Here is a 19345-nt window from a genome sequence, read left to right as displayed (position 1 = left end):
TATTCTCTATATGGTGCTATCCATTTGAGGCCCTGCCCTTGGCATAACACAATGCATCAATTTTACCCAGAGTAATTCTTTAAAGGGTTATTCCGACTGGATATTCCATAAATATTCAAAATGTGGGGCTTCTATCTCTGGGACCCCTATGTACAGAAAGAATGGGGTTCCCCAAACTTATTGCGCACCCATGCCACTCCCTCCATTGTGGTGCATGGGATTTGCGAACCGCTCAGGTGTTTCCGCACCCTCCCAATAGACCCAAAAGTGGAACTCCAACATGTTAGGCACATAATAGGACTCAGAAGAGAATACTTTCATTGGTGTCCTTAGGAGTCATGCAATCTGACAACATGGCCCTCAGAGAGGAAAAGGTTGTGCAACCCTGACAGAGCTTCTATGTATAGGTTCCATGCAGTTCTCTCCTTACCTTAAGCCTTAAGCTGTCCATCTGGAGAAGCTGCTCACCATTCACATTGTGGGCCGTGAATTCAGAAACACAGTGCTCTAAGTTAAGAGTCATTAGCCAGTTGGTCACTTGTTGGGTGGTCCATTCTAAGGGAGTACGGCTTTGCCAATGACTATGTTTGGGAGACTGTCCTTCATCTAGAATCTGCAAGGAATAATTGAAAAGATGTTGGTCTTCTGAATGTCTAGAGGTTCATCTGCTGGGGTCTCCAATACATTATATAAAATGTGGGGCAGAGAAGACATGAATGGTGGTGGTGGTTAATCTTATTCTAGATCAGTGGTTCTCAACCTTTCTAAAGCCGTGACCCCTTAATACAGTTCCTCATGTTGTGGTGACCCCCAACCATAAATTTTTTTTCCTTGCTACGTCATAACTTATTTTGCTACTGTTATGAATTGTAATGTAAATATCTGATATGCAGGATGTATTTTTATTGCTACAAATTGAACATAATTAAAGCAGAGTAATTAATCACAAAGACAAAATAAAATAAATAATAAACAACAAATACCCCTCAAATAAATAAATCAGTGGTGCTTCAAGTCCCCCCCAAATAAATAAATCAGAAGTGCTCAGGGTACCACCAAATAAATAAATCAGAAGTGCTCAGGGTCCCCCAAATAAATAAATCAGTGGTGCATCAGGTTTCCCCCAAATAAATAAATCAATGGTGCTCAGGGTCCCCCAAATAAATAAATCAGAAGTGCTCAGGGTCCCCCAAATAAATAAATCAGCGGTGCTTCAGGTCCCCCTCCCAAATAAATAAATCAATGGTGCTCAGGGTCCCCCAAATAAATAAATCAGCGGTGCTTCAGGTCCCCCTCCCAAATAAATAAATCAATGGTGCTCAGGGTCCCCCAAATAAATAAATCAGCGGTGCTTCATGTCCCCCCAAATAAATTAAGCCTTGCTCAGCCAAATAATTAAAATAAAATTAGCCAGGCTCAATTAAATCATTGGTGGCAGTGGTGCTCAGCGGCGGTGTCATTAACGAAAAAACTCGGACCTCAGCAGACAGGCGGCCCGACTTACCCGTCCAGACGTCAGGCTCCTTCAAGCACAGGCAGTGATAGGACATCACTTCCTGTGCGCGAGGATAAGGGGCCGCTGCCGTTGTGCGGGCGACCCACAATAGGAAGCCTCAGGCGACCCCCCGGAAAGGGCCGATCGACCCCCAAAGGGGTCGCGACCCATAGGTTGAGAACCGCTGTTCTAGATGGTGGAGTATCACCAGGAATGGATAAGGCAGATGTACAAGCTGCAACTAGATGGTGGAAAGTCTCAGGAGAACAAATGCCAATCAAAAGGTCATGCCATGTGTCAAAGAATCCAGATGGTTGACTGATGGTGGAGTCAGGGGTGGACTTTACCAGCACTCGAGCTAAGCAACTGCCAAATCGACCCCTGGGTGGAGCACTGTGGTCTGGTGGTATAAGCGAATAAATAGTGGTGGATAGCACAATGGTAAACTATGATGATGGAGCAGTGAGGTGTGATTCAGCCATGATGTTGCATGACATGGGTCATGGCCATAACACTAGGAGATGCAGAGGTTGAAGACATACTTAGTGTTATTAGAGCTCCTCTGCCACATACAAAGACAACAATATTATATATGGGTTGTAATGGCTGAGGGTCCCAGATGCACTTTTTTGACCCCTGGTCAAAATTACTGTTATTGTGAACAGTTAAAAGGGGCTATTCGTGGCTGGAAATGGCCCCCCATCCTCACACTGGTTCTACTTACCTAGCTCCTTGCGCCGTTCCTGGGCCCCGCACTGCCGCAGCTGCTTCTTCCCGTCCACGGATGAAAACATCTGGTGTCGGGGGGAAGAGGGGGCTTAGCAGCCAATGGCAGAAGGGACGAACCTGCCTAGCGCCATCCCCCGATGTTTTTATCCGCACACGTGGAGAAGCCGCGGAGGTCGTGCGGGGACCAGGAGCGGAAAGCCAGGTAAGTAAAATCAGTGTGAGGGCCCGGGCGTATGGGGGGGAGGGGGGCATTTCCAGCCTCAGATAACCCCTTTAAGCAAGTTAAAGCAAAAGTTTGGTAACCCTGCATGGTTAGTACCTAGTTGCATCCCCTTTGGCAAGTATTACAGCTTGTAAACTCTTTTTGTAGCCAGCCAAGAGTCTTTCAATTCTTGTTTGAGGGATTTTCATCTATTCTTCCTTGCAAAAGTCTTCCAGCTCTGTGAGATTTCTGGGCTGTCTTGCATGTACTGCTCTTTTGAGGTCTATCCACAGGTTTTCAATGATGTTCAGATCAGGGGACTGTGAGGTCCATGGTAAGACCTTCAGCTAGGACCCTTTGAGGTCATCTATTGTGGATTTTGCAGGGTGTTTGGGATCATTATCAATTTATAGAAGCCATCCTCTTTTCAACTTCAACTTTTTATAGCTGGTTTTATGTTTTCTTCCAGAATTTGCTGGAATTGCATTCAATCCATTCTTCCCTCTATCTGTGAAATGTTCCCTGTGCCAATGGCTGCAACGCAACCCCAAAGCATGATTGATCCACCCTCATGCTTAGGTGTTCTTTTCATAAAAGTCTGTGCCATTTTTAATCCAAACATATTATTGCTAATTGTGGCCAGGAGTTCTATTTTAACCTCATCGGTCCTGGTGAGGACGCAGGAGAGGTTTTCTTCTGATGACTCTTCCATGAAGACTATATTTATGCAGGTGTCACTAAACAACAGAACAAAGTCTGCTAAATCTTCCTGAAGGTCTTTTGCAGTCTGATTTGCCTTTAACGCAATCCTACAAACAGCTGTCTTTCAAATTCTTATTAGTCTTACAGACCTTCTCTTGCCATTTCTTACATTTCAAACTGAGGAAATTGCAACCTGAAAGTACCTCAAAAGGAGCAAGGTGAAGGTTTTACCAAGGCCCTCACAGTCCCCTGATCTGAACATCATTGAAAACCTGTGGATAGATTTCAAGAGAGCAGTGCATGCAATTCGACTCAGGAATCTCACAGAAATGGAAGACTTTTGCAAGGAAGAATGGATGAAAATCCCTCAAACAAGAATTGAAAGACTCTTGGCTGGCTACAAAAAGAGTTTACAAGCTGTAATACTTGCCAAAGGGGGTGCTACTAGGTACTAACCATGCAGAGTGCACAAACTTTTGCTTTGGGTCCTTTTCCTTTTTTGTTATTTTGAAAATGTAAAAGATGAAAATAAAAAAAGTAGCCATGCCTGTTTTTTGCAAGGAGAATGGTAATTTTTATTAGCACCATTTTGTGGTACATATAACTTTTCACTTTTTTTTAAAACATTTTTTTGGGGAAGGCGGGGTGGGGGCGGGGGTGCAGAGGAAAAAGGTGAATACAAAATGTTGAGTCATAGATTTATTTGCAGGAAAAGTATTTTTGCATTGTAAGAGAAAATATGGGACGGCTCACTCTCTATATACACGGATTGGTGCCAAGGTCCAAAATAGAATCACCCCTTCAAAACAGTAAAAATCTAAGTAATATTGGACCGGCACTCAAACATATGGGTTCACGCAGAGCAGTATAGTATGGTAAAATAGTGCAATTTAATGAAGCCGTTAGTAAAATGGACCACCAGTCGGTTTGCTTACATTCATTTCAGATGATAATTTCCAAGGTCTCTTTCAATATTGCATGGCCATGCTTCAAATTACGGACTCTTTATGGATATCCCACTGAGGAAGAAATAGGAATCTATTTCGAAACGCGTCTGGGATCGATGGGATATTCATAAAGAGTCCGTAATTTGAAGCATGGCCATGCAATATTGAAAGAGACCTTGGAAATTATCATCTGAAATTAATGTAAGCAAACCGACTGGTGGTCGATTTTACTAACGGCTGGTGACTGACAATAATCCATGATCCAAAAGATCGAAGCTTCATCTCGATTTTAACCGTGATTGACAGAGTCTGTATTATTCGAAAGAGAAAGGAAAAGAAACAGCTCATCTCGCGATAATTGAAGCGATCATACGGAGATCCGATTTGATGATGTCAGCTAAGTAATCATACTTTGCCGTCTGTACCTGATTAAACCGACACCAAGGTAAGCGCTCTTACACGTGGGACGCCACAGAACGGCGCAAAAAGTAAGTACCCTACTCATTACAGTTGAAGACTGTTTGCTACAGATTTTTTTCCTATCGATTTTTTTCTATTTTACCATCTGGATAATCGAATTTTCAGAAAATATTCATACAAACATGGGACATTACAAATAATTTGCATTGCATGGACTTTATATGAGCTAATCTACCTATTACCTCATCCACCCCATTATTATGTGTATGTATGTTTTTATGTATTTTATGCTTCATTAAATTGCACTATTTTACCATACTATATTGCTCTGCGTGAACCCATATGTTTGAGTGTCGGTCCAATATTACTTAGATTTTTACTATTTTTGCATTGTAATAGATTGGGCATTTTGGGATGCAACGATACCCATATTTATGTAAAATTGAGAAAGGGAATTTTTATATATATATATATATATATTTATTTATTTTTTACTTTATCCACAGTAACTTTTAGTCCCCTTAGGGAATGGAACCTGAGATTGCGGTGTATGGGATCCTGAGACACTGCCTGCTTGCGCACAACTTTACAAGCAGTTGACCATGACAGGCCTGGGAACATCTAGACCATGGATCAGCAACCTTCGGCACTCCACCTGCTGTGAAACTATAACTCTCAGCATGCAAACATGCTTGGCCAACTCCCGTAGAAGTGAATGGAACATTCTGGGAGTTCAGTTTTGAGTCCCAGAGGTTTCTGATCCCTGATCTAGGTAGCATGGGTGAAGAAGTAGTGAAAGATAGGACAGTAGGAAGATGAGCAATGAAGTAGAGAAGAATGGATGACGGATACTCAGACAGCCCAGTGGAGTAGGACACCTTAAGAAAAGTGATAAGATCTAGAGGAGCTATGGAAGGATCAAAGAGGAAGGACTCACCTCATCATCTATCATATCCAGGCTCTATAGAAGGTGCATCAATGAAATGCAGTGAAAAATACAAGACAAAGAGAAATATGAAAAATCATCAAAGACACATAAAAAAGTGATTTCCAGTAAAATCACACAGGACAGTGACTTAAACAACCCACAGTGCAAAAGGTAGCCATTTATCTTACGATGATACAGGAGTAAGTGCAGCTCTACCTCTGGAAGCAGCAGTGAAGGAGGTTTGTTGACAGGAATGTACTGGGGAAATTGATATAACCTTCAGTTTTCAGCCTGTAGTTGGGACTACATTCATCCAGTCAGAATAACTCCATCAAAGGCACTGACGAGGCAAATAGAAATCCAGCGGCGCTGCATGCATCGTTGGCAACGAAGGTGCATTTAAAACAGGTTTTATTGAAGGATCAATATTTACTGATTTGAACCTGATGAAGGGGTGTGCTCGCCCCCGAAACGTGCCGTTTTTACGTCAATCCTTCCTTGCCACTGACACATTCAGCGTTGCTGGACGTTTATTTACCTCGTCACTTCCACGACATGGGCCAGTGCATGCAGCAGCCTGCGGTGGACACTGCATAAGGCCTTACCCAGGTGAGCATCCATTTGGAACTGTATGCCCGATCCCTCTGCAGTCCTACACATTGCTCCTCTCTTCTGTTTGTATTGCATTCCATCATAGGCCTCTCGTCCAGCAAACCAATCGCTAGCTCTGTACTGATGAAGGGCAAGAACCCCCGAAACAAAGGAACTTTACTGTATTAGGAATCGGTTAGATGATAAACTAACCATTCAAAGGGGTTCTCCCCAATTAGAAAAGTACTGATACGCCTACTTGTCCCATCTCTGCCCTCCGCTAAAGACCCGAGTAAACTGAAACTAATCACTGGGATATGTAACCCGACAACCCAGCACTACAGACTCTTGTTGTCAAGTAATGTATCCATAGCGACTACGTGATTCCATACTTGCCTTATTAATCATATTTTTCCTAGAAATAAAAAAAGAAATTGACAAGGTCCAAAGCCTGAGGCTGCACTACTGACATTTCTTCGTTTTGATTTCTGGCATTATTGTCATGGAGATCTTGCATGGATCAAAATAACCACGTACATCGGCAACTGCGCCCTACATGTGACCACTGATGAGGACAGTGATATCCATGTCCACAAGGTCTCCAGGACAACAAGGAATTTTACAGAGATGATTTTCTATGTTTTTTTCCCTTATTTAAAGGGGTTCTCCGAAACATCAATGACCTCAGCGGTGACCAGTGCAGAAACAGCATGTGACTACTAAGCTCAGTGAACATGTACTGTACTGTACACCATATCGTGGTCCCTATTGTCTACAGAAATGGACGCCTGCTGATTCCTGAGGGTCAAGTGCAATGCTAGCCTTATCAATTTGGTGATATGTATTACCCAATAAAAGTACAGAGAACCCGTTTTAAAAAGGTTTTCCAGGAATATTAATGGATGGCTTGTCCCTAGGATTGGCCACCAATGTGTGATCATTGGGGGTCTGACCTCAGGACACTCACAATCAGCAGAACAAGCAGGCAATGGGGCTTACTGATGACCAGTGGAAGTCCAACCCTACATAACGACCTACCATACGGACATGCCAAACATAAATACTCCTGGGGAAGGATTCCCAGTGCTATCCTATAGATGCCTTGTGGTAATTACCTCATCTGAGGACAGCGCTAAGGAGTGGGATCTCTCTGCAAACTTCGGTTCAACCACAGGTCCGCTCAAGTCCACCGAACTGGCACTGCTGGGACTGAAGTCATCACTCAGCGTCATGTTCTGTAATCACAAATAAACCATACCAGTTACTATATCATCTTCTCACTGGTTATTATAGGCCCAGGAACACCCCCGAACCTCCCAGAAACACCCATATTTGCATTTCAGGGTCTGATTAATGACCACTTATGTTACTAATGAAGCGAACCTAGATCACCACGGTTAGGTTCAGCAGAACCACAGGGAGTCTTGGGTTCAGGGGCCAGAATATGGGCCCTAAAATGCCTAGAAACTATTTTAGGAAAATACAATAATATTCTTAAGCAGTCCTGCGAATAAAAATTGTATTCAGCTGCTTTTTTAAAAATGTATCTCTCTTTCTGGGTGACCACCAACATGGCCGTCACCACCACTAAACCCACAGGAGAGCTGGACAATTCTTACACTCTGGGGTCTCTCTCAAATACAAGTTTCGAAGATGCTCTGCACACTATAAGTCCTTAAAGGGGTCGTCTAGAATTACAGAAACAGCCATGTGGGTCCATGTGGTGTGTCTGGTGCTGCAGTCTAATATCGCTCAACGGAGATGAACTGCACAGGAAACAATAAAATGGCAGCATGGAGTTGTACAGGAGACTTTGCCAATATGGTGGCTCCATTCTCTGACATCACTTCCTGCTCTGCAACTATTGGCTGAAGCATCACAGACTTCCTTCTCTGCCGCCCCCTACATGGACTCTACCCATAATACTAGCAATACTGGCAGCTCTCTGCCCCGACAGATAATTTTCTCTGCCTTCTGGTCCAAATGTAAAAGGAAGCCACCAGGGGGCAGCAGAGAGCACCCAGTATTACCAGTATTATGTGCATGCAGGGGGCGGCAAGAGAAGGAAGTGAAGGAAATGAAGCTTCAGCCAATAGCTGCAGAGCAGGAAGTGACGTCAGAGCAAGGGGGTTGATTTCAAAGAGCACCTCGAAAACTTACCTGAGGGACCAGAGTGAAAGAACAGCCATGGTAAGTTAAATGCACTAATAGCTTCATACCTCTCAGCAGGAACACCCACAACCCCCCCCTCCATCACAAACGATAAGTTCCATCCCCCTTTTAGGCCCGTTTCACAGGACAATTCGGGCATTTGAGAGGTACGATATTGCTAGTTGGGTGTGAATAGGAGTTTTAAAAGAAGACCTGAAGAAAGATCTAAAAAATCATTTTAGTTTGCGTTAAAATGTGAAAAATAATTTTTAATATCTTATTTCTAGGCTGAGACATGATTTTTTGAAGTTACAAGCCCAAAGCCTGAGGCTGCACTACTGAGAGATGACAACATGCCCCCCTTCTGTCAGGCGGAGCATCATCATGGAGACCTTGGGGCAAATTTGTGCTTCACGTGCGTTGGTGTAAGACGTCTGTTAAGAAATCTGTTGCATCTTATGCTGTCTGTGGCCCAGAAACTGGGGTGGATTTCAGTTAAAATATACGGCAGTTTTCATGCGTATAAATTTTAAATGTGTCGGCCCCGTTACCTTCTGCTAAGCCCCACCCACTTTTTTTTTAAAAGTGCAGTTAGCAGCAGAAAATCACGAAAAATCTAAAATTTTTAGCAAAATTCCACTTGTGCAAAAATCGGACAGTTTTTAAAACTGGAAAGGTGCCTCATAGTGTGGTCCTAAACACTAATTACATCAGTGAGGAAACATACATACACAATTGCCTCCATTCAAGCCACACCCAGGACACACCCCCTGAGCTGTGATAGGGAGAGAGCTGAAGCAGAAAGGACACGCCCCATGAGCTGTGATAGGGAGAGAGCTGCCGCAGAAAGGACACGCCCCCTGAGCTGAGACAGAGAGAGCTGCCGCAGAAAGGACGCGCCCCCCGCCCGAGCTGCCAGCAGAACAATTGGAGAGAGATTGTCAAGTGTTATGTCTGATTTTCGTATTTTATATTAATATTGGCATAGCCCCTTTAACCACCTCCGGACCGCCTAACGCAGATTCGCGTTCCGGAGGTGGCAGCGCTGCGCAGAGTCACGCATATACGCGTCATCTCGCGAGACGCGAGATTTCGCTCAAAGCCGGCCCGCGCATGCGCATCGCAGGCCGGCAAAAGTTAAAGGACAAGTTCGTCACCAGCCTGCCAGCAACGATCATTGGCTGGCAGGCTGGCGATTTTCAAAAAATCCAATCACAAGTCATATAACAGATCATATTAGTAAATATGATCTGTTATATGGCTTGTCTGCTCCTCTGCTGGTCCTTTTCGTCGGTTGGATCCAGCAGAGGAGCAGTCTTCACAGTGAGTACCCACCAACACTACACCTTAGCCCCAGATCACCCCCTGCACCCCAATTAACCCTTTGATCACCCCTGTCAATCACTAGTGAAAGGAAAAAAGTGATCAGTGTAAACTGTCACATTTTTTTTTCACTGGTATTGACTGATAGGTTTTAGGATAGTTTAGGCCCCTTGGTTAGGTAGTTTAGGGATCAGTTAGCGCCCAGCCCACCGCACCGCACCGCAGTCACTTATTCGCTGTTTAGCGTATCGCTAATCAGCATTTGTACTTTTATAGTATCTGTAAGTGATCAAAACTGATCACGGTCAGATCTATAATAGTATTAGTGTCACCTTAGCTCACCCTCCACCCAAAACGCATTGTTTGCCCGATCAGGCCTGATCGGTCGCCCACACGTGCGTTCACCCACGCCCGCCCCACCGCAGTGACAAAAAATATATATTTTTTGATCACTGCACATTCACTTTACACGCACTGCGGCGATAAAAAAAATCAGTTTTGATATTTTTTATCAACCGCAGCGGCCTCCGGTACTTCGCTAGCCTCCCCTTTGTAAGACAGGCTTGCTTTTTTTCTTGGGTAGTCTCAGGGAATACCCCTAAATTTAGTAGTCCAAATGTCAAACAGGGGGTATTCTTCTGAAGAGGCCTACAGGATTCTGACCCAGTCGGATGAGGAGTGGGAACCCTCATCTGACGAATCTAGCGGGTCAGAATATGAACCTGTAGAAAGCAGTGGCTCTCTAAACCAAAGTTCGGACGAGGAGGTTGAGGTCCCTGGCAGCACCAGGCGTACCCGGCCCCGTGTCGCTAGACCACAGGTTACGCAGGATCCGCTTCAAGAGCAGCAGAGTGGGGCTGTCGCTGCCGGATCACGTGAGGCATACACCAGCAGCGCAGCCCTCCCTGGACCTAGTACCAGCACTGCCGTACAACATGGTGACGTGGCGAGCACCAGAAGGGCAGTTAAAGCTGGTACGGTGGCACGTGCAGTAGTTAACCCGTCGCAGCCACCGCACAGACAGGCCCGTAGACCCCCTAGAGTCTCTGAGGTGCTGGCAAACCCTGATTGGCAGTCACCAACTTCAGCCGCACCATTAGTTCCCCCTTTCACCGCCCAGTCTGGAGTTCGGGTTGAGACGGCTCAGATCGGTTCGGCCCTGGGATTTTTTGAGCTGTTCTTGACTGCAGAGCTCTTGGACTTAGTCGTGGCAGAGACCAACCAGTATGCCACACAATTTATATCCGCCAACCCGGGAAGCTATTATGCCCAGCCTTTCCGGTGGAAACCAGTCCAAGTTTCCGAAATTAAAATTTTTCTGGGCCTTCTCCTCAACATGGGTCTAACTAAAAAGCATGAATTGCGGTCATATTGGTCCACGAACCCAATTCATCACATGCCCATGTTCTCTGCTGCTATGTCCACATGCCCATGTTCTCTGCTGCTATGTCCAGGGCACGTTTTGAGACCATCCTGCGTTTCCTGCACTTTAGCGACAACACCACCTCCCGTCCCAGAGGCCACCCAGCTTTTGACCGGCTCCACAAAATTCGGCCCCTCATAGACCATTTCAACCAGAAATTTGCAGATTTGTATACCCCCGAGCAAAACATCTGCGTAGACGAGTCCCTAATACATTTTACCGGGCGCCTTGGCTTCAAACAATACATCCCAAGCAAGCGTGCCCGGTATGGGGTCAAATTGTATAAGCTCTGTGAAAGGGCCACAGGCTATACCCACAAATTTCGGATCTATGAGGGAAAAGATCAGACCCTGGAGCCGGTCGGTTGCCCTGACTACCTGGGGAGCAGTGGGAAGACAGTCTGGGACTTGGTGTCACCCTTATTCGGCAAGGGGTACCATCTTTATGTGGACAATTTCTACACAAGTGTGGCCCTCTTTAGGCATTTGTTTTTAGAACGGATTTGCGCCTGTGGCACCGCGCGAACTAGTCGCGTGGGCTTCCCCCAACGGCTTGTAACCACCCGTCTTGCAAGGGGGGAGAGGGCTGCCTTGTGTAACGAAGAACTGCTCGCGGTGAAATGGAGAGACAAGCGTGACGTTTACATGCTCTCCTCCATTCACGCAGACACGACAATCCAAATTGAGCGAGCAACCCGTGTCATTGAAAAGCCCCTCTGTGTCCACGACTATAATGCGCTCATGGGAGGGGTGGACTTCAATGACCAGATGTTGTCTCCGTATTTAGTTTCCCGCAGAACCAGACGCTGGTATAAGAAGGTGTCTGTATATTTAATTCAATTGGCGCTGTACAATAGTTTTGTTCTCTACAGTAAGGCTGGGAGAACAGGATCCCTCCTCAAACTCCAGGAAGAGATCATTGAGAACCTCCTTTATCCAGGAGGTTCCGTGGCCCCATCCACCAGTGTAGTTAGCCGTCTACACGAGCGACATTTCCCCAGTGTCGTTCCTGGTACCTCAACCCAACCGTCACCCCGAAAAAGATGTTGTGTCTGTAGCAGGAGTGGAATAAGGCGTGACACCCGCTATTTCTGTCCTGACTGTCCTGACCACCCTGCCCTATGCTTTGGAGAGTGTTTCCGGAAGTACCACACACAGGTACACCTAGCATAGGGATTGCATCTCACAGGACAGGCACACAGGGCTATTAGGGCCCTTTTACTCACAGCTGCTGCAAACCTCTCCTTTCACCTGGGATAAAGTGCATAACGTACTTCGCCACATCTTTGGGCGATTTGCGCTTTGCACATTGTCCCATGGGGAAGGAGAGGTTTGTTCTATAAAGGTAAAAAAAAACGAAACAAAAAAAAAAATACCGGTAAGTATAAAAGTTAACGTTCAGTTAAAAAAGTTAAAAAAAGTTAATATGTTCTGTTCAAAAGTTAATAAAATTATTGTGTTGCGGCCTGGTTTTTTCTTTTTTGTTATGTTTTTTTTACCTTTCAGGTGGACCAACCGATCGACTAGCTGCAGCACTGATGTGCATTCGGACAGAAGCATTGCGCTGCTGTCAGATTACACGCAAGTCGGTGTATGCGGCGCTGCAAGACGAGATTTCTCCTCTGCAGTAAAAGATACGTTTGCCGAGGCATATGAGCTGAGGAGGTGGCGGTGTTCATATACTTTGGCAAACACTTTGTATATATGAAAAAAAAAAATCCCGGCAATGATTTATTCATCCACATCGATTGATGTGAATGGAGAAATCTGGTTTGCCAGGGCATACGAGCTAAGTGGGTATGGATGTTGGGCGGAGCTCCTATGTCCTGGCAGACGCCTTTCCCCTCCTTTTTCTTTTTTTGGCAGAGATTTTTTCATCCACATTGATCGATGCGAATGAAGAAATCTGTGCCGTTCATTTTTTTCTTTCAACCCAGCGGCTGAACTAAAAAAAAAAAAAATCATTACCCGTATAAGGAGAATAGCAGAAACTCCTAATGCTGGGCATACATGTAATGATTGCGGAGACCCTCAAATGCCAGGGCAGTACAAACACCCCACAAATAACACCATTTTGGAAAGAAGACACCCCAAGGTATTCGGTGAGGGGCATATTGAGTCCATGAAAGATTGAAATTTTTGTCCCAAGTTAGCGGAAAGGGAGACTTTGTGAAAAAAAAATCAAAAAATCTATTTCCGCTAACTTGTGCCAAATTTTTTTTTTTCTATGAACTCGCCATGCCCCTCATTGAATACCTTGGGGTGTCTTCTTTCCAAAATGGGGTCACATGTGGGGTATTTATACTGCCCTGGCATTTTAGGGGCCCCAAACCGTGAGAAGAAGTCTGGTATCCAAATGTCTAAAAATGCCCTCCTAAAAGGAATTTGGGCCCCTTTGCCCACCTAGGCTGCAAAAAAGTGTCACACATGTGGTATCTCTGTATTCAGGAGAAGTTGGGGAATGTGTTTTGGGGTGTCATTTTGCATATACCCATGCTGGGTGAGATAAATATCTTGGTCAAGTGCCAACTTTGTATAAAAAAATGGGAAAAGTTGTCTTTTGCCAAGATATTTCTCTCACCCAGCAAGGGTATATGTAAAATGACACCCCAAAACACATTCCCCAACTTCTCCTGAATACGGAGATACCACATGTGTGACACTTTTTTGCAGCCTAGGTGGGCAAAGGGGCCCACATTCCAAAGAGCACCTTTCGGATTTCACAGGTCATTTACCTACTTACCACACATTTGGGCCCCTGGAAAATGCCAGGGCAGTATAACTACCCCACAAGTGACCCCATTTTGGAAAGAAGACACCCCAAGGTATTCGCTGATGGGCATAGCGAGTTCATAGAATTTTTTATTTTTTGTCACAAGTTAGTGGAAAATTATGATTTTTTTCTTTTTTTTTTTCTTACAAAGTCTCATATTCCACTAACTTGTGACAAAAAATAAAAACTTCCATGAACTCACTATGCCCATCAGCGAATACCTTGGGGTGTATTCTTTCCAAAATGGGGTCACTTGTGGGGTAGTTATACTGCCCTGGCATTCTAGGGGCCCAAATGTGTGGTAAGGAGTTTGAAATCAAATTATGTAAAAAATGGCCAGTGAAATCCGAAAGGTGCTCTTTGGAATGTGGGCCCCTTTGCCCACCTAGGCTGTAAAAAAGTGTCACACATGTGGTATCTCCGTATTCAGGAGAAGTTGGGGAATGTGTTTTGGGGTGTCATTTTACATATACCCATGCTGGGTGAGAGATATATCTTGGCAAAAGACAACTTTTCCCATTTTTTTTATACAGAGTTGGCATTTGACCAAGATATTTATCTCACCCAGCATGGGTATATGTAAAATGACACCCCGAAACACATTCCCCAACTTCTCCTGAATACGGAGATACCACATGTGTGACACTTTTTTGCAGCCTAGGTGGGCAAAGGGGCCCACATTCCAAAGAGCACCTTTCGGATTTCACCAGCCATTTTTTACATAATTTGATTTCAAACTCCTTACCACACATTTGGGCCCCTAGAATGCCAGGGCAGTATAACTACCCCACAAGTGACCCCATTTTGGAAAGAATACACCCCAAGGTATTCGCTGATGGGCATAGTGAGTTCATGGAAGTTTTTATTTTTTGTCACAAGTTAGTGGAATATGAGACTTTGTAAGAAAAAAAAAAAGAAAAAAATCATAATTTTCCACTAACTTGTGACAAAAAATAAAAAATTCTATGAACTCGCTATGCCCATCAGCGAATACCTTAGGGTGTCTACTTTCCGAAATGGGGTCATTTGTGGGGTGTTTGTACTGTCTGGGCATTGTAGAACCTCAGGAAACATGACAGGTGCTCAGAAAGTCAGAGCTGCTTCAAAAAGCGGAAATTCACATTTTTGTACCATAGATTGTAAACGCTATAACTTTTACCCAAACCATTTTTTTTTACCCAAACATTTTTTTTTTTATCAGAGACATGTAGAACAATAAATTTAGAGCAAAATTTATATATGGATCTCGTTTTTTTTGCAAAATTTTACAACTGAAAGTGAAAAATGTCATTTTTTTGCAAAAAAATCGTTAAATTTCGATTAATAACAAAAAAAGTAAAAATGTCAGCAGCAATAAAATACCACCAAATGAAAGCTCTATTAGTGAGAAGAAAAGGAGGTAAAATTCATTTGGGTGGTAAGTTGCATGACCGAGCAATAAACGGTGAAAGTAGTGTAGGTCAGAAGTGTAAAAAGTGGCCTGGTCTTTCAGGGCACTGGGGGCTGAGGTGGTTAAAGGGATATTGCTTTTTTTTTTTTACATCTCCTTTAACTAGAGTTGTGTTATTGTTATAGTTTCTTATTCATGATCACTTGGTGTAAACGGGCCTCAAGAAGTACGCAGATAAAGATCAGATCACATATTCTTTTCTCTGTTTAGGTCCCAATCCTGGTTTTCATCTACAAATACTCCTACTTGTGTGCAAGGCCAATACTGCAATGTGAACGTGGCCTTACACACAACTAAACGATAACATTTCGTCTTCCTGCAGTCACCACTAGGGGGAGCTTACTGCAGACAGAATTGCTATTTAGTTTGTTCGGAGCAAGCTCCCCCTAGTGGTGACTGCAGGCAGCCAGAATTTATCATTTGGAACTGTGTATCAGAAAAATACACTTTAAAGATATAGAATAAATCAGAACAGCATTTTGTAGAAAGGAAGAGAACAGAATAGGGCGGCGTTATAAACACTGCCAAGTGTTATCAGTCACTAAACTAAGAATGAATATAGGAAGCCAAAATACTATACCAAACGGCACGTATTGCGAGCTACAGACGGCCAGAAAGAGAAGCACTGCGAGAAAAACAGCAGACAGATGGGATGAGTTAGACATGAGATGTGTTAGACAGTGAGAGACGGGAAGGGAGGGGGTAATACATTCAGGAGAGGAAATGTGATCTCAGTATGGAAAATGCATTACAGGATCCTTATCACTTGTTACAAATAATTTGGAGGAACTCTAATTTAAAGAGGATATTTAATCAGAGACAATCCCTTTAAGATTGGAGCTACCATGGTGATCAGCTGATTGCAGTGGGTCTGGCTCTTGCCAGTCCCAGCCAGCTAGACAATTTTCCTGTAGCGGCCTCTGCAGGATAAATACGGTATGACAGGGTGGCCAGTAATACAAGGCTCAAGTCTGCCAGAATGGGAGGTGATATTACAGAGGGGCTCTTTGTTAAAGGGAATCTGTCACCAGCGGCCTCCATATCAAACTGCATAGACACATAGCTGCGGTTCACCTGACTAAAATGCTGTTTTTCTTTTGTTGATCTGAGTCTCCGTTCCCGAGTTATGATACTTTTTCTTAATATGCCTTTGGTGCAATAAGGGTGTCACCATTGCTCTTGTGGCACCCAAGCTTTACTTTTTCTGTGGTCAGCCTCTCCCTGGCTGATTTGATTGACAGGGCCAGGCAGTGGTAAAGCAGCCAGGGAGGGGCTGGCTACAGAAATTAATGGAGCTTGAGTGCAACAAGAGCAATGGTGAGACCCTCATTGCACCAAATATCTAATTTGCATATTAAGAGCATCATAAGTCAGGAATGGAGCCTCAGATCAACAGAATGAAAACAGCGTTTTAGTCAGGTGAACCACTGCCATGTGTCTATGCAAACAGATAGAAAGGTCGCTGGTGACAGATTCCTTTAAGGCTTATAGATGGTGTCCCATTTGGGGACCTCCCTCTATGACGTCTGTAAGGCCTCATGCACATGGCAGTGAATAATGGCCGTGTGACGGCCATTTAAGTACCGGCCGCCAATGAAAGTCTATGGGGCTATTCACATGGCCGTTCTTTTAACGGCCAGTGAATAGCGCCCGTCCAAAAATAGGACATGTCCTATTTTTGCCGTTTCCACGGCCAGACGGACCCCATTAAAAATCGATGGTACAGTTTTTAACAGCCGATTGACAGGAGTGCACCTGTCTAACGGCCGTTAAAAACGGGTACACTTTATCTATATGGCCATTTAGGGGTTAAAAAAAAACCTCACCTCATCCACTTGCTCGCGCAGTTTCTTCTCTCTTCATTGAGCAGGACCTGCGATATGCGTGGTGACGTAACCACATGGGAGCGCGCAGTGACGTCACGCACACATCGCAGGTCCTGTTTAGTGAATAGAGAAGAGACTGCTGAAGCGCGAGCAAGTGGATAAGGTGAGTTTTTTTTTTGTAAAATCAACAAAAAAAAAAACAGCGGTGGGCCACTATGAGGGCATTATTTAAACCATGGGGGATATTATTTACGATGGGGCCCTACTTTGGGGGCATTATTAAAGCTGGGGACGTTAAAAAACAAAACAAAACATTCCTACACTATGGGGGATTTTATTTTAGCTGGGGGCCTACCATCCTGTGGGTGTTCTCAGAAAGGTGGGTCTAGAAATAACTGCCAATCCAATTCATCCATTTTTCATGTCTGTTTTTAACGGGCATGAAAAACTGACAGTGTCCATTTTTAATGGACGTTTTTTTTCCTTCTGAGACAACCCCTTTAATTTGATGCTTTTTATATGTAAGTAAATACTGTATGGTCATGCTGTGATGGCACAGAGCGGTATAGATGGTCAGACAGCAGCGCCGAGTCCTACCTTCCTCTCAATGCTGTCCTCTCCGTCAGTAGAGCTAATGCTGTCTCCTAACCTTGCTCTGGAGGGTCTATGTCTTTTGTTCTTTACTATCAGATGTGCACGAGTTTTTAGTACTTTGGAATCCAGCCTTTCTGTTTCAGGGATAGCTTCATTAAAGCCTGCAACACAAATATATGTAAAGGAAAGGAAAATATCTATTATCTATCTATCTATCTAATCAATCTATCTCATATCTATCTATCTATTTCATATCTATTTCATATCTATCATCTATCTATTATCTATCTACAGTACAGACCAAAAGTTTGGACACACCTTCTCATTCAAAGAGTTTTCTTTATTTTCATGACTATGAAGGCATCAAAACTATGAATTAACACATGTGGAATTATATACATAACAAACAAGTGTGAAACAACTGAAAATATGTCATATTCTAGGTTCTTCAAAGTAGCCACCTTTTGCTTTGATTACTGCTTTGCACACTCTTGGCATTCTGTTGATGAGCTTCAAGAGGTAGTCCCCTGAAATGGTCTTCCAACAGTCTTGAAGGAGTTCCCAGAGATGCTTAGCACTTGTTGGCCCTTTTGCCTTTACTCTGCGGTCCAGCTCACCCCAAACCATCTCGATTGGGTTCAGGTCCGGTGACTGTGGAGGCCAGGTCATCTGGCGCAGCACCCCATCACTCTCCTTCATGGTCAAATAGTCCTTACTTTCAAAGTTTTCCCAATTTTTCAGCTGACTGACTGACCTTCATTTCTTAAAGTAATGATGGCCACTTGTTTATCTTTACTTAGCTGCTTTTTTCTTGCCATAATACAAATTCTAACAGTCTATTCAGTAGGACTATCAGCTGTGTATCCACCTGACTTCTCCTCAACGTCACTGATGGTCCCAACCCCATTTATAAGGCAAGAAATCCCACTTATTAAACCTGACAGGGCACACCTGTGAAGTGAAAACCATTTTTAGGGGACTACCTCTTGAAGCTCATCAAGAGAATGCCAAGAGTGTGCAAAGCAGTAATCAAAGCAAAAGGTGGCAACTTTGAAGAACCTAGAATATGACATATTTTCAGTTGTTTCACACTTGTTTGTTATGTATATAATTCCACATGTGTTAATTCATAGTTTTGATGCCTTCAGTGTGAATCTACAATTTTCATAGTCATGAAAATAAAGAAAACTCTTTGAATAAGAAGGTGTGTCCAAACTTTTGGTCTGTACTGTATCCCATATCTATCTATCTATCTATCTATCTCATATCTATCTATCTATCTATCTATCTATCTATCTATCTATCTCATATCTATCTATCATCTATCTATCTATCTAATCAATCTATTTCATATCTATCTCATATCTATTATCTATCTATCTATCTATCTATCTTCAATGCACAGTGAAACAATGTACCATTTTTAGAGCATCTATTGACACTCAAACACATGTATAAAGTGTATTTATGTGGATTGTTCCAGTTTTCAGCACCTTTGCTAATGAACATTATTTAGGGACCTACATATAATACTGTTCCTTACCAGGGTTCTCCAGGCTGCAGACACAGGAGGCTCCATACACTGTGTTGTTTCTGGCACCAGCAGACTGAAGATCACTTTAAAGGAGTTTTCTCATCTCAGACAATGGGGGCATATAGCTAGGATATGCCCCCATTGTCTTATAGGTGCGGGTCCCACCGCTGGGACACGCACCTATATCGAGAACGGAGCCCCGAAAGTGAAGGAGGGAGCACTGTGCATGCGCAACCGCCCTCCATTCATTTCTATGGG

General features: G+C 43.8%; 1 protein-coding gene across 2 annotated transcripts in view; it reads right to left on the bottom strand.

Moving 5' to 3' along the window:
* The window catches only part of PPP1R9A (protein phosphatase 1 regulatory subunit 9A), a 257522-nt gene that overhangs the window by 2381 nt on the left and 235796 nt on the right, over window positions 1-19345 (bottom strand). The window contains exons 13-16 of one of the 2 annotated variants that reach the window (XM_040431212.1): window positions 17557-17714; window positions 7130-7249; window positions 5433-5456; window positions 431-613 (exon numbers count right to left, since the gene is read on the bottom strand). In XM_040431212.1, coding sequence (XP_040287146.1) covers window positions 431-613; window positions 5433-5456; window positions 7130-7249; window positions 17557-17714 — 485 coding nt within the window. The remainder of the gene's footprint in view (window positions 1-430; window positions 614-5432; window positions 5457-7129; window positions 7250-17556; window positions 17715-19345) is intronic. The other variant, XM_040431213.1, reaches the window with a different exon arrangement.

The sequence above is a fragment of the Bufo bufo genome, chromosome 5 (assembly GCF_905171765.1).
Source record: "Bufo bufo chromosome 5, aBufBuf1.1, whole genome shotgun sequence".
Classification (NCBI taxonomy): Eukaryota; Metazoa; Chordata; class Amphibia; order Anura; family Bufonidae; genus Bufo; species Bufo bufo.
Note: the sequence above shows the minus strand (reverse complement) of the source record. Positions and strands in the feature narration are given on the sequence as shown.